The 15,000-nt window shown below is 40.7% G+C and overlaps 1 protein-coding gene across 1 annotated transcript in view; it reads left to right on the top strand.

The window, feature by feature from the left end:
- The first annotated feature begins 776 nt into the window (after positions 1-776).
- Positions 777-15,000, top strand: part of RASGRF2 (Ras protein specific guanine nucleotide releasing factor 2) — a 107,563-nt gene continuing 93,339 nt past the window's right edge. Inside the window, exon 1 of the mRNA XM_063129667.1 lies at positions 777-1,061. Coding sequence (XP_062985737.1) covers positions 777-1,061 — 285 coding nt within the window. The remainder of the gene's footprint in view (positions 1,062-15,000) is intronic.

The following is a 15,000-nucleotide window of genomic DNA, read 5'->3' as shown; positions in this document are numbered from 1 at the left end:
CAGCTTCCTGCGCCGTCCCCAGGCCGCGTGGAAATCTGTGGCTGCCTCTTTCCTCTGCTGGCTTCCTTTTCACGCTCCCTTCGGCCAGGCAAAAGGAGGAGGAGGAGGAGGGAGTCGAGCTTTGCTACAGGCGCGCGCGCGCGCGCGCACTCTGAGGGAGGGTTAGTGCGCTCTGGCAGCGGCGGCGGCGGCGACTTTGCTCTTTAAATTGGTCTCAAAGCCGATTACGGCTGATCTCCCACGTGATATTTCCCCTTCTGGCGGAGTTTGCGAGGTGGGGGGAAGCAGGAGAAGGAAGGAACCGGGAACCGAGCGAGCTTGGCGCGGCTCTACTCGTGAAGAGCCAACCGGAAAACGCGCCTCGCAGAACTTTTCTGGGCGAAGGGTGCGTAAGGGAGAAGCCTTGGCCAGGAGCTCGGGATGAGCCAGGCATCCAAAGGCAGGCTGAGGATCCCGGAGCCCCTCAGGGTTGAAGCTTAGGAGCCCAGCTGCAGCTCCGGGCAGCAGTAGCGCCCAAGGGCGGCGGCGGCGGCGGCGGCACCAGCACCAGCACCGCTCAGGACGGAGGACAGCGCCGGCGCGACGCTCCGCAGCTGCGCGCCTCTAAGTCGAGGGGTTGTCTGTCTGTCTGTCTGTCTGCTCTTGCCCTGCCTCGCGGGCACCCTGCTCATGAGGCACTTTCGCTGCTGCTCGACGACGGGCTCCCGCTGAAGCGCAGGGACACAACAAGGCGCCCGTGAGCCAGGTGGACACCGCCGGCGCCGGCTGGAGGCACCATGCAGAAGAGCGTACGCTACAACGAGGGGCATGCCTTGTACCTGGCAGTGCTGGCTCGCAAGGAGGGCACCAGGCGCGGGTACCTGAGCAAGAAGACGGCTGAGACGAGCCGCTGGCACGACAAGTGGTTCGCGCTCTACCAGAACATGCTCTTCTACTTCGAGAGCGAGCAAAGCGCCCGGCCCGCAGGCATGTACATGCTGGAAGGCTGCAGCTGCGAGAGGGTGCCGGCCCCCAAGGGCGCATCCGCCGGCAGCACCAAGGACGCGGCGCTGGACAAGCAGGTAGTCCCTCCCCCTCCCCCTGCAGCCCCGTCCGACGGGAGCTCCTCCTGCCCCTCCCCCCTCCCGCGGACCTCTCGCTCCCCACCCACCCCAGACTCGGTTGCCAATAGGATGTGGATAAAGTCGGGGCTCCGAGGTATAGGTGGCTCATCCGCATGCACGGAGAACCCTGGAGTCAAGAGGAACCAGGGCATCCGCGTGGGACTAGAGGCGGCACGCGGCCGTCAATCTCTTTTTCGGAAGTTTTGATCCTCTGGCTGCCTTCGGTGAGCGCCAGGCAGCAGCCGGAAGACGTGTGTCTGCTGGCTGCTGCCCGTTTGGCAAGGCTGAGATCCCCAAACCTTGGAAGTTTGAACCATCTAGAATAGGAAAAGGGGGGAGGGGGGAGGGGGGAGGGGGCTCCCAGTGGAGTCTGGTGGCTCTGATTTTGGTGGGGCTATGAATCATCCAGCCTACTACCAACCCGGCAGATTATGTCGCCACTTCTGAGCTGGGTTCAATTTCTGCAAGATTCTGGGCTTCAAGACACTTGGAAACTGCACTTGAGAGCCTTTTTCCAGAGCTCATTTTTTAAAATGGTGGTGGATTTCAGTCCTCCATGCAGTAGGAATGCACCTGAAAACCCACCTGCTATGGCTCTTAGAATTCTAGGTATACTGACAGCTCATGTTCAATAAATTGCAGCACTTTATATTATCATAATAAAGGGAGCTGGCATGGTGGATACTATACTGCCCCAGTCAGCTGCTTAATCTACCTGTATGGTTGGGCTTGTCCTGCTTTGCCCTCTTTTCTACTCTAAATGTATGTGGCCACATCTGGGTTAAACAGTTCAACACACTCTGAGCCTGTTGAGAACCATTTTGTTATTTATCACACTTTCTAAGGATGAGCCTTGGCAAAACAGAATCAGGGGCTGCTCAAGTACTTCTCTGCATTTGAGGCTTAACATGTCTAGGAACAGCAGTCATAGCCCCTGCACACCCCACAGCTGCTTCAGAGAAAGATATAAGAAGTCCCAGTGTGCACAGCATATGTTGCAGATCTTTCTTTCTAACAGTAAGATGGAATATGCTCTTCTGTGTGAGAGAACAAAACAGGATAGGGCACAGAGACTCAACCACTTAGAAAGGATGTTTCTTTCACCCATATACATTAAAAAGTATGTATCCTTCACCCATATGCATTAGAAAGGATTCATAATCTTATCTTTATTTCATTTTACCATTTCAACAAAACTCGTGACTTAAATATTTTGCAATGGTTTTTCTGGTTGCTGTTGATCAAATACAGCCTATGGTAAATACTTCTGCAGAAAAGTATACTCTCTGGAATTAGTATAAACAAACAGAATGTTTTACAATACTTAGAGTGAGATTTTATGAAATAGTTGGAATGTATAAGCGTTCAGATATTCAGTTTAAGTTCTTAGATACAGGTATACCTGGCATTTCTGTGCTCTTCTTAATCCTGAGTTCTTTGTACAAAACCAGTTCGCATGCTGATCTGTACACTCCACTGTTTAACTAAACCAATTGGATTTTCATAGGCACAAATCATAAGTTTTAATTTGGCTAGTTTCTTTAAATATAACTCTAATATAAATTGTATTTGGAAACATTGGGTGCAGTTGCATATAGGCCAAAATACTTCAGTGGTAATAATTTTGAGAGTCTCTGAAAGTAGAAATTTGAAGAGTTTCGTCATTACAATAGTTACTCAAAGTCAGGATTGGAACCACAAGATAGGCAGTAAATAGCACCAGGTCTAGTTTCTAGCTGTTTGGAGATTATTATTATTATTATTTATTTATATAGCACCATCAATGTACATGGTGCTGTACAGAGTAAAACAGTAAATAGCAGGAAAGTTTAGTAAAGGATGTGAGAGTGTATTTTTCAATTGAACCCAAAGCAGGGATATTCTAGATCTAAAGATGGATGTTGCTTTACAAATTGAGTGTTGCCTGCTGAATTAGGTTGTAAACAGCTACATTCTGCTTGAGGACAAATGATATTACTAAGTGATATATGTTGCAAAATAATACAAATAGGTAGTACTAATGGATAAGATATTTGATCTCAGCGTCTTAGTAAAGCACTATAGCATGCGTCAAATTTGATGGCCCTGTTTTCACTGTATTATTACAGTCTGAGTAAGAATCTAATAGGTGTTGACTCATTTCTCCTTGACTTGTGGGATCAAACAAGTGTCAGTCACTTTGAAAGTGCTGGATTTTTTCTCCCCACTCCAAATGCTTTCTGAGTTGCAAGCCTTTAACTTTTTATTTTTTATTTTGAATAAGAATAAAATCTTGAACAGCTTTAAAAATCTTCCTATTAATTTATGATGGAAACAAATCACATTAGGAGAGTTGTATTTGTAAAACATCTCTTCTGATGTGTTGTATGATTAAATAACAATCCTTGCTCTTATTGAAATTGTGGACTTCTAAGTGAGTGCTCTTAGGATCTGGAGTATTTGTTTTTCCACTTTTGTAACTCTGTAAGGCATGCATTCTTTCATATTTAGCTATCAGGATCTAAGCACAAGTATACTTAGCTGGTGCATAATCTGAGCTGTTTGTCTACACCCACAAGTAAAATTATAATTAATGTTATGCATTACTGCTTTCATATTGGGACGATTAATGCAGAACAGGAAATATATCCTCTGTCTTAGACAGAGCAAACCTTTCATCTACTCTTGGTATGTTCTGGTTTGGTTAGGAGATATGGCTGGCCAAAACCATACTAAAAGGTAGATTTGTTTTACACCTTAATCCCAAAGATTGGAAGTAAACCCTATAGATTTAACTGGGATATATTTTCCATAACCAGTTTGGATCATAGTGCATTCCTAGGCATGTTTACTCAGAAGTAATTCCCACTTATTTCAGTGGGGCTTACTCCCACATAAGTGTACATAGAATTGTAGCATTTGAGACCAGTTCTCTATCGATATGGCCTACCCATTCATGGCATTGTGCCGGCACCACACATTGTCCGAAGACTCTAATTTAATGATGCTTCTGCACCTTCTACACATCACCAGCAGTGATGCATAAGAGAACTGTCATTCTGTCCTGAAGAATGGATAGGCCCCCGAGGCCTATAGGTATGGATACTGCTGCAACATTGGGCTGATTTCCACTTATAGTGTTTTCTTGGCAGAGAGAAGACTTGGGTGTCTTTACTGGACATACTTCATGCATGTCCTGTGAAAAATTGTTTATGACCAGGTATAAAATGCCAAATATTAAGGCAAATGGCTTGGAGGCTACCAGATAGGCAACCTAGTGGTTCAGTAGAGGTTCAGGCAGGGGCTTAAGCAGTCTGTGAGGAGCTCAGCCTGCCCACTGATTGACAAGCAAGAGTAATTCGCAATTATATAAAGCTAGTTGAGCCTCTGTTGGCTATTCATGTCACCCGATTCCCACTGGGGTAAAAGCTATGGTATACCTTGGGGCCACCTGCAATGCTGGCACTGCAATGCAGCTGCAAAGATCAGATCACCAGATTCCTCTGTCTGCAAATTGTCATGGTGGTGAAGGGTAGAAGATGCCTGATTTGAGAACATTGGGTGCAAAGGGTGTATATTTCAGCTAAAATAGTTCTATAGGTTCAAACAATAGTTTCTGCATGTCAGGATTCAGACATGTTTCTATTAGGGATGTGCACTGACCACAATATTTGGTTCCGAGCCTGATTCAGAAAACAACCTGATTCGGCTTGGACCAATTTGCCCACTTTGGCTCAGGTATGATTCCGAATCTTGATTTGAAAATCCAAATCTTCTTGTCTGCCTTTGGTTACCACTGGAAATCAACAAATGGCTATACCTTTTTTTCTGTTCATCAGAATTAGATGAAATGTAAATGTATAAGGCAATTCCTTATGGGGGGATTATGCCTGCCAAATTTTAGACACATGAATGTACAGATGTTTGTGCTGCACACCTTTAAATTTTAATGTTTTTTAAAAAGGGAACTGCCTGTAATTTTTTATTTCTTGGCAGAATTGGATGAAATTCACATGGATAATTGACCTTTCTGAGGGGATCAAGATTGCCATGTTTCAAATTAACAGGTAGAGGGGACTTTGTGCAAGAACAGTGTTTACAGTTTGGCAGTTTGCAAAAAAAAGAAAAAAAGAAAGATGTGCTTGTCTCTCGTGTTTGTTTGTTTTTTGGTATGAAAATGATATTTAATATAGTGGTGGCCCTTTGTTAAAAAAAAAACCTGCAAAATTTCAGAAAGATAGGTGTGAAAAGGTTTTTTTGTTGTCGTCGTTTTATACTTAATTGGCACCAAAGTCACAAAGTGCAATAGGAAAGGGTGGGGTGGATGTGGAGCATATAGTGGCAGAGGCAGAAGGATTTCCCCATCAGTCCTTGATATATTATTTCAACAGTCCCTTGCCTTGGAATGGGGTTGGGCAGCCATTTACTGTGATTAGAAGCTAGAGTGGTTAGTCATGAAACTATGCCCCCTCCTCGTCTCCCCCCACCAATCTTCCCACCTTGGGCTTTTCCTTATATGAAGAGCTTGTGAAGAAATGTATCAATATTTGAAGACATACTGTCTCTATCTCGGTGTCCCTCCAAATCTTCAGGAGTGTTCAGATTTGGTCTGCTTTGGAGGAGCCAAATCTGACACATACCCCTAGTTTATATAGGAGGAGGAAAATATTATCTGCTTTTTGATAGGTTTTAAATATGATGAAAAAACAAAATCTGAGAGGTTGTTAAATCACAGAAGCATATGCAGTGCAGTTGCATGTCAGCATAGATTTGAATGTCATACCTCAGGTAACATCACAAAACTCTTGCATGTTAAGATAAAATGTGACTGGAGAGTTAATAGGCAGAAGGAACACAGAATATTAAACAAAACATTTCTTTGCTTTCCAAAAGGAGTAAAGGTGCAATCCTATGCATATTTAGACCAAAAAACTCCCAGACTTTTTTCCTGTCTAAACATGCATTGGATAGCACCTTAAATTTGTTATGATAGATTAAAATGTACAACATATTATATGATAGTATTAACAACCCCTATTTTGAATATGATATGATATGTTCACTCTTTTACACAACTTTACTTAGAAGTAAATCCATTAATTTTAATGGAGCCTGATTCTAAGTTAGTTCAGCCCACTTAGGGCAGCAGTCCTATACCCACTTATTTGGGAGTAAAGCACTATTGAACATAGTATGGCTCACTTCTGAGTAAACTTGCACTGTAGATTCTTTACTTAATTCTAATAGGAACTATGATCGTAAGCAGATTTAATGGGAAGTTCAGTTCCATTTGAAACAATAGGACTCAATGAACTGTAGGCATTTAGCTTTATGTTCTAAATGTGTATATTCGATTTTATATAGTTAAAACAATAGTTATGCTTTGAAATTAATCACACAGCATCTAGGTTTTTAAAAACCTTCCTTCTACGAGCCCAATTTTGTACTATTTAATGCAGAACTTTTTTCATGTATTGCCTTCATCACTGAAAGCTGTAAAACGAAAGATACAAAATAGTGATGTACAACTGTTTGTTCCCTCCAGGCAAAACCTGCTGTCTAAAACCTGAATGTCAAAAACTCCATGAAATCTATGTATCAGCTATTATTACATGCTAACTACTTACACCAGCAGTTTAGTGATGGTATTATCAAATGCCCTACATAGATAGTGGAGAGTTATGTATGTATGGGTGTGTCACGACTGTATCTTTATTTCTTCCTTCTTTGGACTTTAATTCTGTGTGAGAATTTATTTTATATGATGCTTTAAAAGGTGTGTTGTTATGGCATGCTGGAAAAGATAAAATGAGTATAAAAAGTGGACCATCAAAATTAATAGAAATTTTGAAATAATGCATATAAAACTGATGCTTGGAGATTAGTTCTTCAAAACTTTTTATCTAAGTATTGCCAAATCTGATATCCTCTCCCCCCAAATGAATATGTTTGATGTACAGGTGACTGTACAATTAATATATGTATTATTTTGCATATCATAGGCAATGTGATAATATGCTATATAACAAATTATGTTAGTGTGTACATGACAAATAAAAGTATTTGTACCTCGACATATTCTCCTTGAGCATTACATATGGGAATGCATTATAGAAATGTCATTAATACAATAAATATTATGGAAATGGACATTAGTGAGAAACTTCACTAATTTTTTTTTAGTTAATTTTAATTTTATTGCAGTGGACAATTAACTGGCAGGATTCTAATTGTAATGTGCAATACTATGCCATAATTCAGACTATTGGATATTACTTTTATGTACCACTGGAAATAATGTGTTGTTATAGTAAAGCTGTCAAATGCATTTATGTCTATTTGTGTAAATGCATACACTGATCCCCATTATACAGAAGCAGCTTAAAGATTTCATTTTTTAACCACTAAAAATATAGTTCGGCTTCGCTACAAATCTGTTGTAAGAATGATATTATCAAAACAGGGTAACTACTGTAACATTTATTGCATGTACAAAAAGACTTCAGGTTTTAGGCCGTGTATTTTATTACTTCATGGCCCATAAATTTCTGGCACTTGTTTAGAAATAACAGTAGGAGGAATGGGTACACATTTCTTGTATTAATTTAAAATGAGGTACTGCAGCAATGCAGTTTTGGGCTAGATATGGTCATAGCCTCACTTCAGGGGGTTTGATGTACAGTGGGAATAAAAGGTGTGTGTGTGTGTACATGTGGCCCTATGTTCTTTGGAGGAATGCAACCTGTTCATATAATTGCACCATACCTTACTCAGATATTGACCACAACAGTGTGGCATGCTTCTCTGCAGATTCAGCATGTATTTTGAGGCAAGTAAGACATTCCTGCATGACCTTACAAGCAGTGGTCAGGTCCAGCACTGTCATCTGTTGCATCATCTTAGAACCCTTACCAAGTTCATGTGATGAACTATCCATGTCTGGTTTGTTTATCTGCTCATGCATTTGTCTGGAGCAAATGGGCTGCATGCACACTGTAGTTTAATTAGGAAGGATTCCTGGCTTAAAGTGACACGTGAATGCAGCCAATGATTTCAGACCCTAGTGCATTGGTCTGTCCGCAAATTGTGTTCAGGTTTGTAAACAGGCACAATGTGGACAATCAAATCCTGGCTTAATAAACTAGGATATGCATGAGCTTTGAACACCCAGACATAGCCCCTTTGCTCCTTTCTTCAAACAAGTGGGGAAACAAGCCAGGAAGCCATAGTTAATCAAGGCTACTTATTACATCAGAACCAAGAAACTATGGTTAATGGTTTTCTAACAAGTCAGGATATAAAACTATGGGTTAAAGCTTGCTTCTAAATCCTACTTGTTTGAAGCCATAGTTTGGGTCAACTGTAATGGAAAGCTATGGCTAACTGTGGCTTCTTTGCTTGCTCGTGTAAAAGGAGAAACAAAGTAAAAGCAAAGAGCATGCATACTGGTGCTGAAGCTCATGCATATCTTGTCTTATTAAGCCAGGATTTGATCAATTGCAGCCACTAAAATGAATCATTGTTCAACTAAACAAACTATGGTTTTGCACTGCATATAAACCAACTCATAGTTTGAAAAATGAGAGAAACAAGGGGGGGGGGAGGGATGTCCAATATAAATGTTTCCAATTCACAGTGCAATATTATACATGTATACTCACGAGTAATTACCATTCTTTTTACTTTAACCATGTTAAATATGTTAGGATTGCAGCCTAATTCTCTAATTTATTTGAAGGGACAGTACATATACTGAATTGGTAGACATATTGTACATATATTGCATTGTGGATGATTCCACCAGTAGAAGGAGAGGTGAGGTGATTTTTACAGTACATATATTGGATTGTGGATAGCAATGCTGTGATTGTCCTATTGGGGACTTGAGCTTGGTGGGTTCCCGCCAGCTTGGCTCCCTGGACTGGAGTCTGCGGACCCCTGTGCTTGCCCGATTCAACACAAGCCAAGTTGGGCAAGCACAGTGGTCTCGGCTGCTCCCCCAAGCTGCCATTTTGCACAGAATGGTGGCTTGGCCTTTTCAGTAAATCACAATTTTTCTGTAAATGGTGGCCATAAAAATTGCTCGCCAGGTGCCCACGGACCATCCAGCAGGCAGGAGTGAGTTCACCCATCCCTAATTGTGAATAATTCCACAAGTGGAAGGAGGGATGAAGTGATTTTTGCTGATTTCTCCATATGGAGATTTTCTCACCTGCACTTCTGTCACCTGTGGGGAAACTGCTCCTTCACTCGATGATCCCACCTATGGGGTTTCTTATTTTTAGCAAATGCTTATACTTTTGGGCCTAGGGAACAATCTGCCAGTATAACTCAAATTCCACAAAGTAAGCCTTTGTGGCTGCCGCCAGTTCTCTTAGAATACTTAAAAACCTTCTAGTATCTTGGTATGAGGGGGTTAATTAGGTGATGGCGACCAACATAGAATCATAGAATAGCAGAGTTGGAAGGGGCCTACAAGGCCATCGAGTCCAACCCCCTGCTCAATGCAGGAATCCACCTTAAAGCATCCCTGACAGATGGTTGTCCAGCTGCCTCTTGAATGCCTCTAGTGTGGGAGAGCCCACAATGCCTCTAGTGTGGGAGAGCCCACTAAAGACAAGATGAACTCTTAAACAACTTAATTCATTAAGGGGATATTTTGTACATAAAGGATTACTAATATTAACTAATATTTACTTTGGGGTTTACTAATATTTACTTTGGGGTTTTCACAAGAATGCTTACTGACACTTCTTAAGGTCTCAAGAGGCACTGTTGCTAATACAATGACTTCTTTTACCTCAGGGCAAATTCCCCAAAATTCCAAGTCAGTTCTTACTGCCTGCTTATGTAACTTTATTCTTGCAAAATCTTACAGCAGCCTCCTGGCAGAGCACAGGTACGTGCTCCCTATTCCTGATCTCCACCAGCCACATGTGGTTATTCCATAGAGAAGGAATAACTTAATATTCAGGATTTACTATTCACTTTCTCCTCAGCTTTCTCATTCTATAACATCAAGCCACCAGCAGACCTTGTTTCTCACTCTCCACAGACTCTCTCTATCCATAACTGTCAACTCCTTAACTCTCATTTCCCAACGACTCTTTTTCAACCTAGCTAGAATTGCCAGCCAATTCAAAATATAATTTACCTGATCCAGGACCCATCTAACAATATTCAAAGTGATTCTCTCCCCACCCTCCCCTGCCATCATTCAAAACGCCACCAAGCAGCTACTGCTAAACAGGCCTTCACCACAGGCCTCAGAGGTCACACAGAGCACTTACCGAACATTACACCTCATAAACAGTTATATACATGGCATTTCTTCGCACTTCTTCTCAATGCCCCTGGACCCCTCCAGAATAGTGTGTGAGGTGGTGCTGGGGCTGTAGACAAGAAAGGAAAAATTGGCAAACAATATGGCCCTGTTCCCTTCCTCCAGTGAGGAGGGTCTTTGGATCCCAGTTCCCTCTGACAATAGAAAGAGCCTTTTGTTCATGGAGGGTCAACTCTGGATTCAACCCACTGTAAATAAAGAATAGAAGATCAGAGTACTATGTTTTTTCTAATAACAACAAATGAAATGGAGCCTTAAAAAATCTTTGTTTTATTGAGTTAACCTTGGTTCCAAATTTATTTAAAAAATAAATTTGTTTTTAAAAAGTTAAAAAAGGCTTCAAGCTAAATGCATATGGCAACAAAGAGATACACATATGTGTACTTTAAAGGCAAAGAGCAGTTTAAAAATAAGCTAAGAGAGAAGCAACCTTTTGCTCTTTATCCCCTTTTAACAGTGGGAGCTAGTTCTTCATAGACCTAATGGTTTTTATATTTGTGCTACTGAAAACGTTGCAAATGGAAATTTGAGGGCCTGAGGGAGGGGAAGGCTGATTAAATTGGTGACTAGTATTATGGCCCAGTATGTGCATTCAACTGAGAGAGCTTTTTGGTAAGCAATCTCAAAATTGCTACCAAACAATGAAACTATAAGGGAGGCATAACATCTAGTAATAAAGCATTTTTCAGAAAAATGTTAGTTTCCTACAGCACTGCTCTCTACTTTGAAACTGAGTGGCAGCTACCTTAGCTAAATGCTATAAAAAATGCTGGCGTAAAAATTTAATTTAATAATAATAATAATAATAATAATAATAATAATAATAATGATAATAATTTAAAGGAAAAGTAGATGAATTAAAATGGAAAGAAAATAAACACAAAGTATGGCCTTTCTTAATAGTCTTTTATAATTTAAAATAATTAATTATCACTGGAATTTTAGAGCATCATCAGACAAGGGAAAAATCGTGTTTCTCTACTGTTGGTTCCCCCCTCCCCACTTCTGTCCTCTTTCTTTACAAGGGGAAGAAAGAGGAAGTAAACAATGAATACGTGGCCCATTCAGTGGGCCTTTTTATCCCACTGCTTCTCCTGCACACAGCAGGAAATGGCAGCACGTTTTGCTACAGCTGAAAAAGTCAGACTTTCTGGTCTTTTTTTGCGACGGGAAAATGAGCAGAAAGGGTGGGAGACCTGCAGAAGGTGGATGTCATTGTCAAAAGGACCCACAAAAAACTGTGAGTGGACAGTAATGACCTTGCGATAAAACATTCGTCTGATGACACTCATAGTCATGTTTTATTAAAGTGGATCGAGTGTGATAAAACTTTTTTGGGGAGATAGTTTTAACTTTTAATAAGCACTAATAAGAACATGCAAGAAATATTAGAATGTTATTATAATTAGAAATGAAAACATTGGAGGACATTTGAGAGTGCTCTCTAGAGGTGGTCGATGAAATATCCTTATTTGGAAAACATGAGAATTGTATACATGCTCTTTCATATCCTCCCATTCCTATGTCCCTTTTATCTGATGTGCTTTTTAGCGTTGTTGAATGTTTATCTTTAAATGTGTTGAAAAAAGCAAGAGCTATTACTCATGTATCAAGTATCTGAGCTTATTTCAAAGGCTTTGCTTGTAGTAAGGCTGGTAGCAAGGAAAGAGAAAGAGACTTCTCAGTTGTGGTGTCCTGGCTGTAGAACTCTTACCTCAGGAAGGCCTGTCTGTCATCACCTTTGTTGTTCTTTCTGTGCCAGGCAGAGAAGTTACTTTTATTGTCCCAAGCTTTTAAATGTATTATTCTAACATGATGGAATTTATTACATATTTTGATTGTTGTATTTTATCTAGTTTTTAGTAAAGAGGTCTGGAAACTTCACTGAAAATCATATATAAATAGTTTTAATATTAAAATAGACAATTGCTGGCTGTTTCTTGTCTTAAATATAAAGCAGTTTCAATATACAAGCGCTCAGAACATTTTAATTTGCAGCATGGAAAATCTTCAAATAAGGACATAAGAAGAGCCCTGTGGAGTAAACCAAAGACCCATCTATCTATTTATTTATGTATTTATTTATTAAATTTATAGTCTACCTTTCTACCAAAAATAGTGTTCAAGGGAGCAAATAATAATAAAATTAAAACAAAAGCTTGGTTAAAACAGAACATGAAAACAAATAAATTAAAAATACAAAAGTAAAAAACAGCAAGCATTCAGCCAGTTTAACCCCACTCCCCAATAGCAAATCAGCTCATATGACAAAGGCCTGCCTGAATAAAAATGTATTTGTCTAGTTCAGCATTCTGTTCCTATAGCGGCCAACCAGATGCCTGTGGGAAGTCCACAAGAGTACATGAGTACAATATCACCTTCCTGCCTGTGTTTCCCAGCGACTGGTATAAAAAGGCATGCTGCCTCTGATAATGGAGGTAATATATAGCAGTCATAACTAGTAGCCATTTAGCCAGATAACCTTATCCTCCAAGATTGATGGGGAGACAGTCTAGCCTTACACCTACTGTAGCTATAAACAAGATTTGCCCTGCTATGACAGCTATGTGCAATATAATAATCACTTACTCAGTAACCCCTCTGTTAACAAACATAGTAGCCTCAATTTAGATTGTGGGTGCTTCAAGATGCAGAGCTCCAGAAGGCATTGTGTAGCTGTTCTGTCTTTTCTTCCTTAATGGATTTTCTGTGGTAAGAAAAAAAGATGAAAGTGGTGGGAAAACACAGGAGGGATATGAGTGGAAGATGACATTGTTTGGATCCTCATTCAGTTCCATGAAAGAGGCAGGGCAATGGCACAATAAAAGCCTCATGTGGAAGTACCCTTGGACGAATTACTCTGACTGGCAGCAGTTCTTCCAAATCTCAGGCAGAGGCCCTTTGCATAACCATAACTGGAGATGGTGTGGATTGAATCTTGGACTTTTGGCATGCAAAATTTGTGCTCTACCACTGAGCAAGGATTCCCCACTCCCTAATTAAGATTTGCATATTGGGTTAGGGCACCTGAAAGAATGCAAAATATTGAAATATCTACCCTCATTTTCTTGCAGTATATGTAGACTGATTTTGCATGATCATGGAGGGAAAATAAGCAAGGGTGCAACCTAATTAGCATAATTACCCACACCTGGTTGTGACATCTGAACCCTGCGAGGGTGGCTGGCTGGGGGTGAAACTCGGATTCAAGGTGGGTAAGCACCCAAGATGAACAAGAAAAAGGGAGAAATGTCTCAGGATGCTGTAAACAACTTTATTGTTGTCCACAACATCCTTTTGACCTCTTGCTTCATGTTAGGCCTTCTTCAGGGGGTTGTAATAATGTCTGCAGAAATTATTTACATCAGAGGTGAAACTCGCCAGCTCTAGATATCATGCCAACCCGTGTCCAGCAAGGATAATTATGCTAATTAGGCTTGCAACCAGCACTTTTGAGGGGGGAAAATAAGCCACTTTGGCTTCTCCCCACTCCCCCAGTGTAATCATGTGAACCTGCCCTTAGTGAAAACAATGGGAAGGATAGTGACGGCACAAGTAACTGGGACATTTTCCTGTACAATGAGAACTTCTTCGTGGATTGTGCTCGAAGAGTGTAATCCTATGCATGTTTAGACGGAAAAATGTCTTACAACAAAAAAGTCCAACAGATAGCAATAGTCATTTTACTAACCTTTTTTTTTTTAAAAAAACTGAAGTGCGTATAGGATTCTGTGGGAATGGCAGTTGCTAATTATTGCAGATATATGTTGTAATATTTACAGAGACAAAATACTAGGTGTTGTTTTAATATTTTGAGTAGTGTTGGGAAAAAATTATCGACTTTCTTCAGTTTGTGTGCCCGGACTGCAAGGGTGGTCACCTAGCAATTTCATATTCATGTCCTGAAGTTTTATCTCTGTTCAAGATTATTGTAAAGTGACCCAGAACAGGAAGGATATGGATAGGGTGGAGTGTGGTGGGAATTTTGCTGGTAATGGAAACATGATTTGAAAGATAGTTAAGACAATTCCAAAACAATTTTACTAAGAGCAACATTTTTGGAACTGTTCCCATAATGCATTCCTTTGGCTTTTTAAAGAACATTTTGATGCAATAGATGAGAAAGCCAAGCCTATCTAAGGCAAAAATGCTGAGGTGCATGTCAGGAGAAGCTGTTACTGACGTTAATAAGGGTGTAGACTTGCAAGATTTCTCCACTGAGATAACTTCTACAATGTGGTGCTCCTTGTTCAAATTGGAAGCTTAGTTGACATTTTGGCAAAGACATTTGTTTTACTATTTTAACTCAGGAAATATTTATTATCAAAAGCTGATAACTGCCAATCTTGTAGAGCAAAATAAAGCCCCTAAGGGAAGGGAACTCTTTTTTTTCTCTTTCAAGGACTGTGGACTTACCGGGGGGGGGAGGGGGAGGGGGAGGGGGAGGGGGAAATCAACTGGGCACCACAATTAATTGCTTAATATACTTAATTGTATTATAAATACCATGAATAAAAATAAGGTAGTGCTTGGGGGTGTTGCCATCTCCTAAAGCTCTAGCTACTAGGTGGGGAT

Source organism: Elgaria multicarinata, chromosome 6 (assembly GCF_023053635.1).
Source record: "Elgaria multicarinata webbii isolate HBS135686 ecotype San Diego chromosome 6, rElgMul1.1.pri, whole genome shotgun sequence".
NCBI lineage: Eukaryota > Metazoa > Chordata > Lepidosauria > Squamata > Anguidae > Elgaria > Elgaria multicarinata.
Note: the sequence above shows the minus strand (reverse complement) of the source record. Positions and strands in the feature narration are given on the sequence as shown.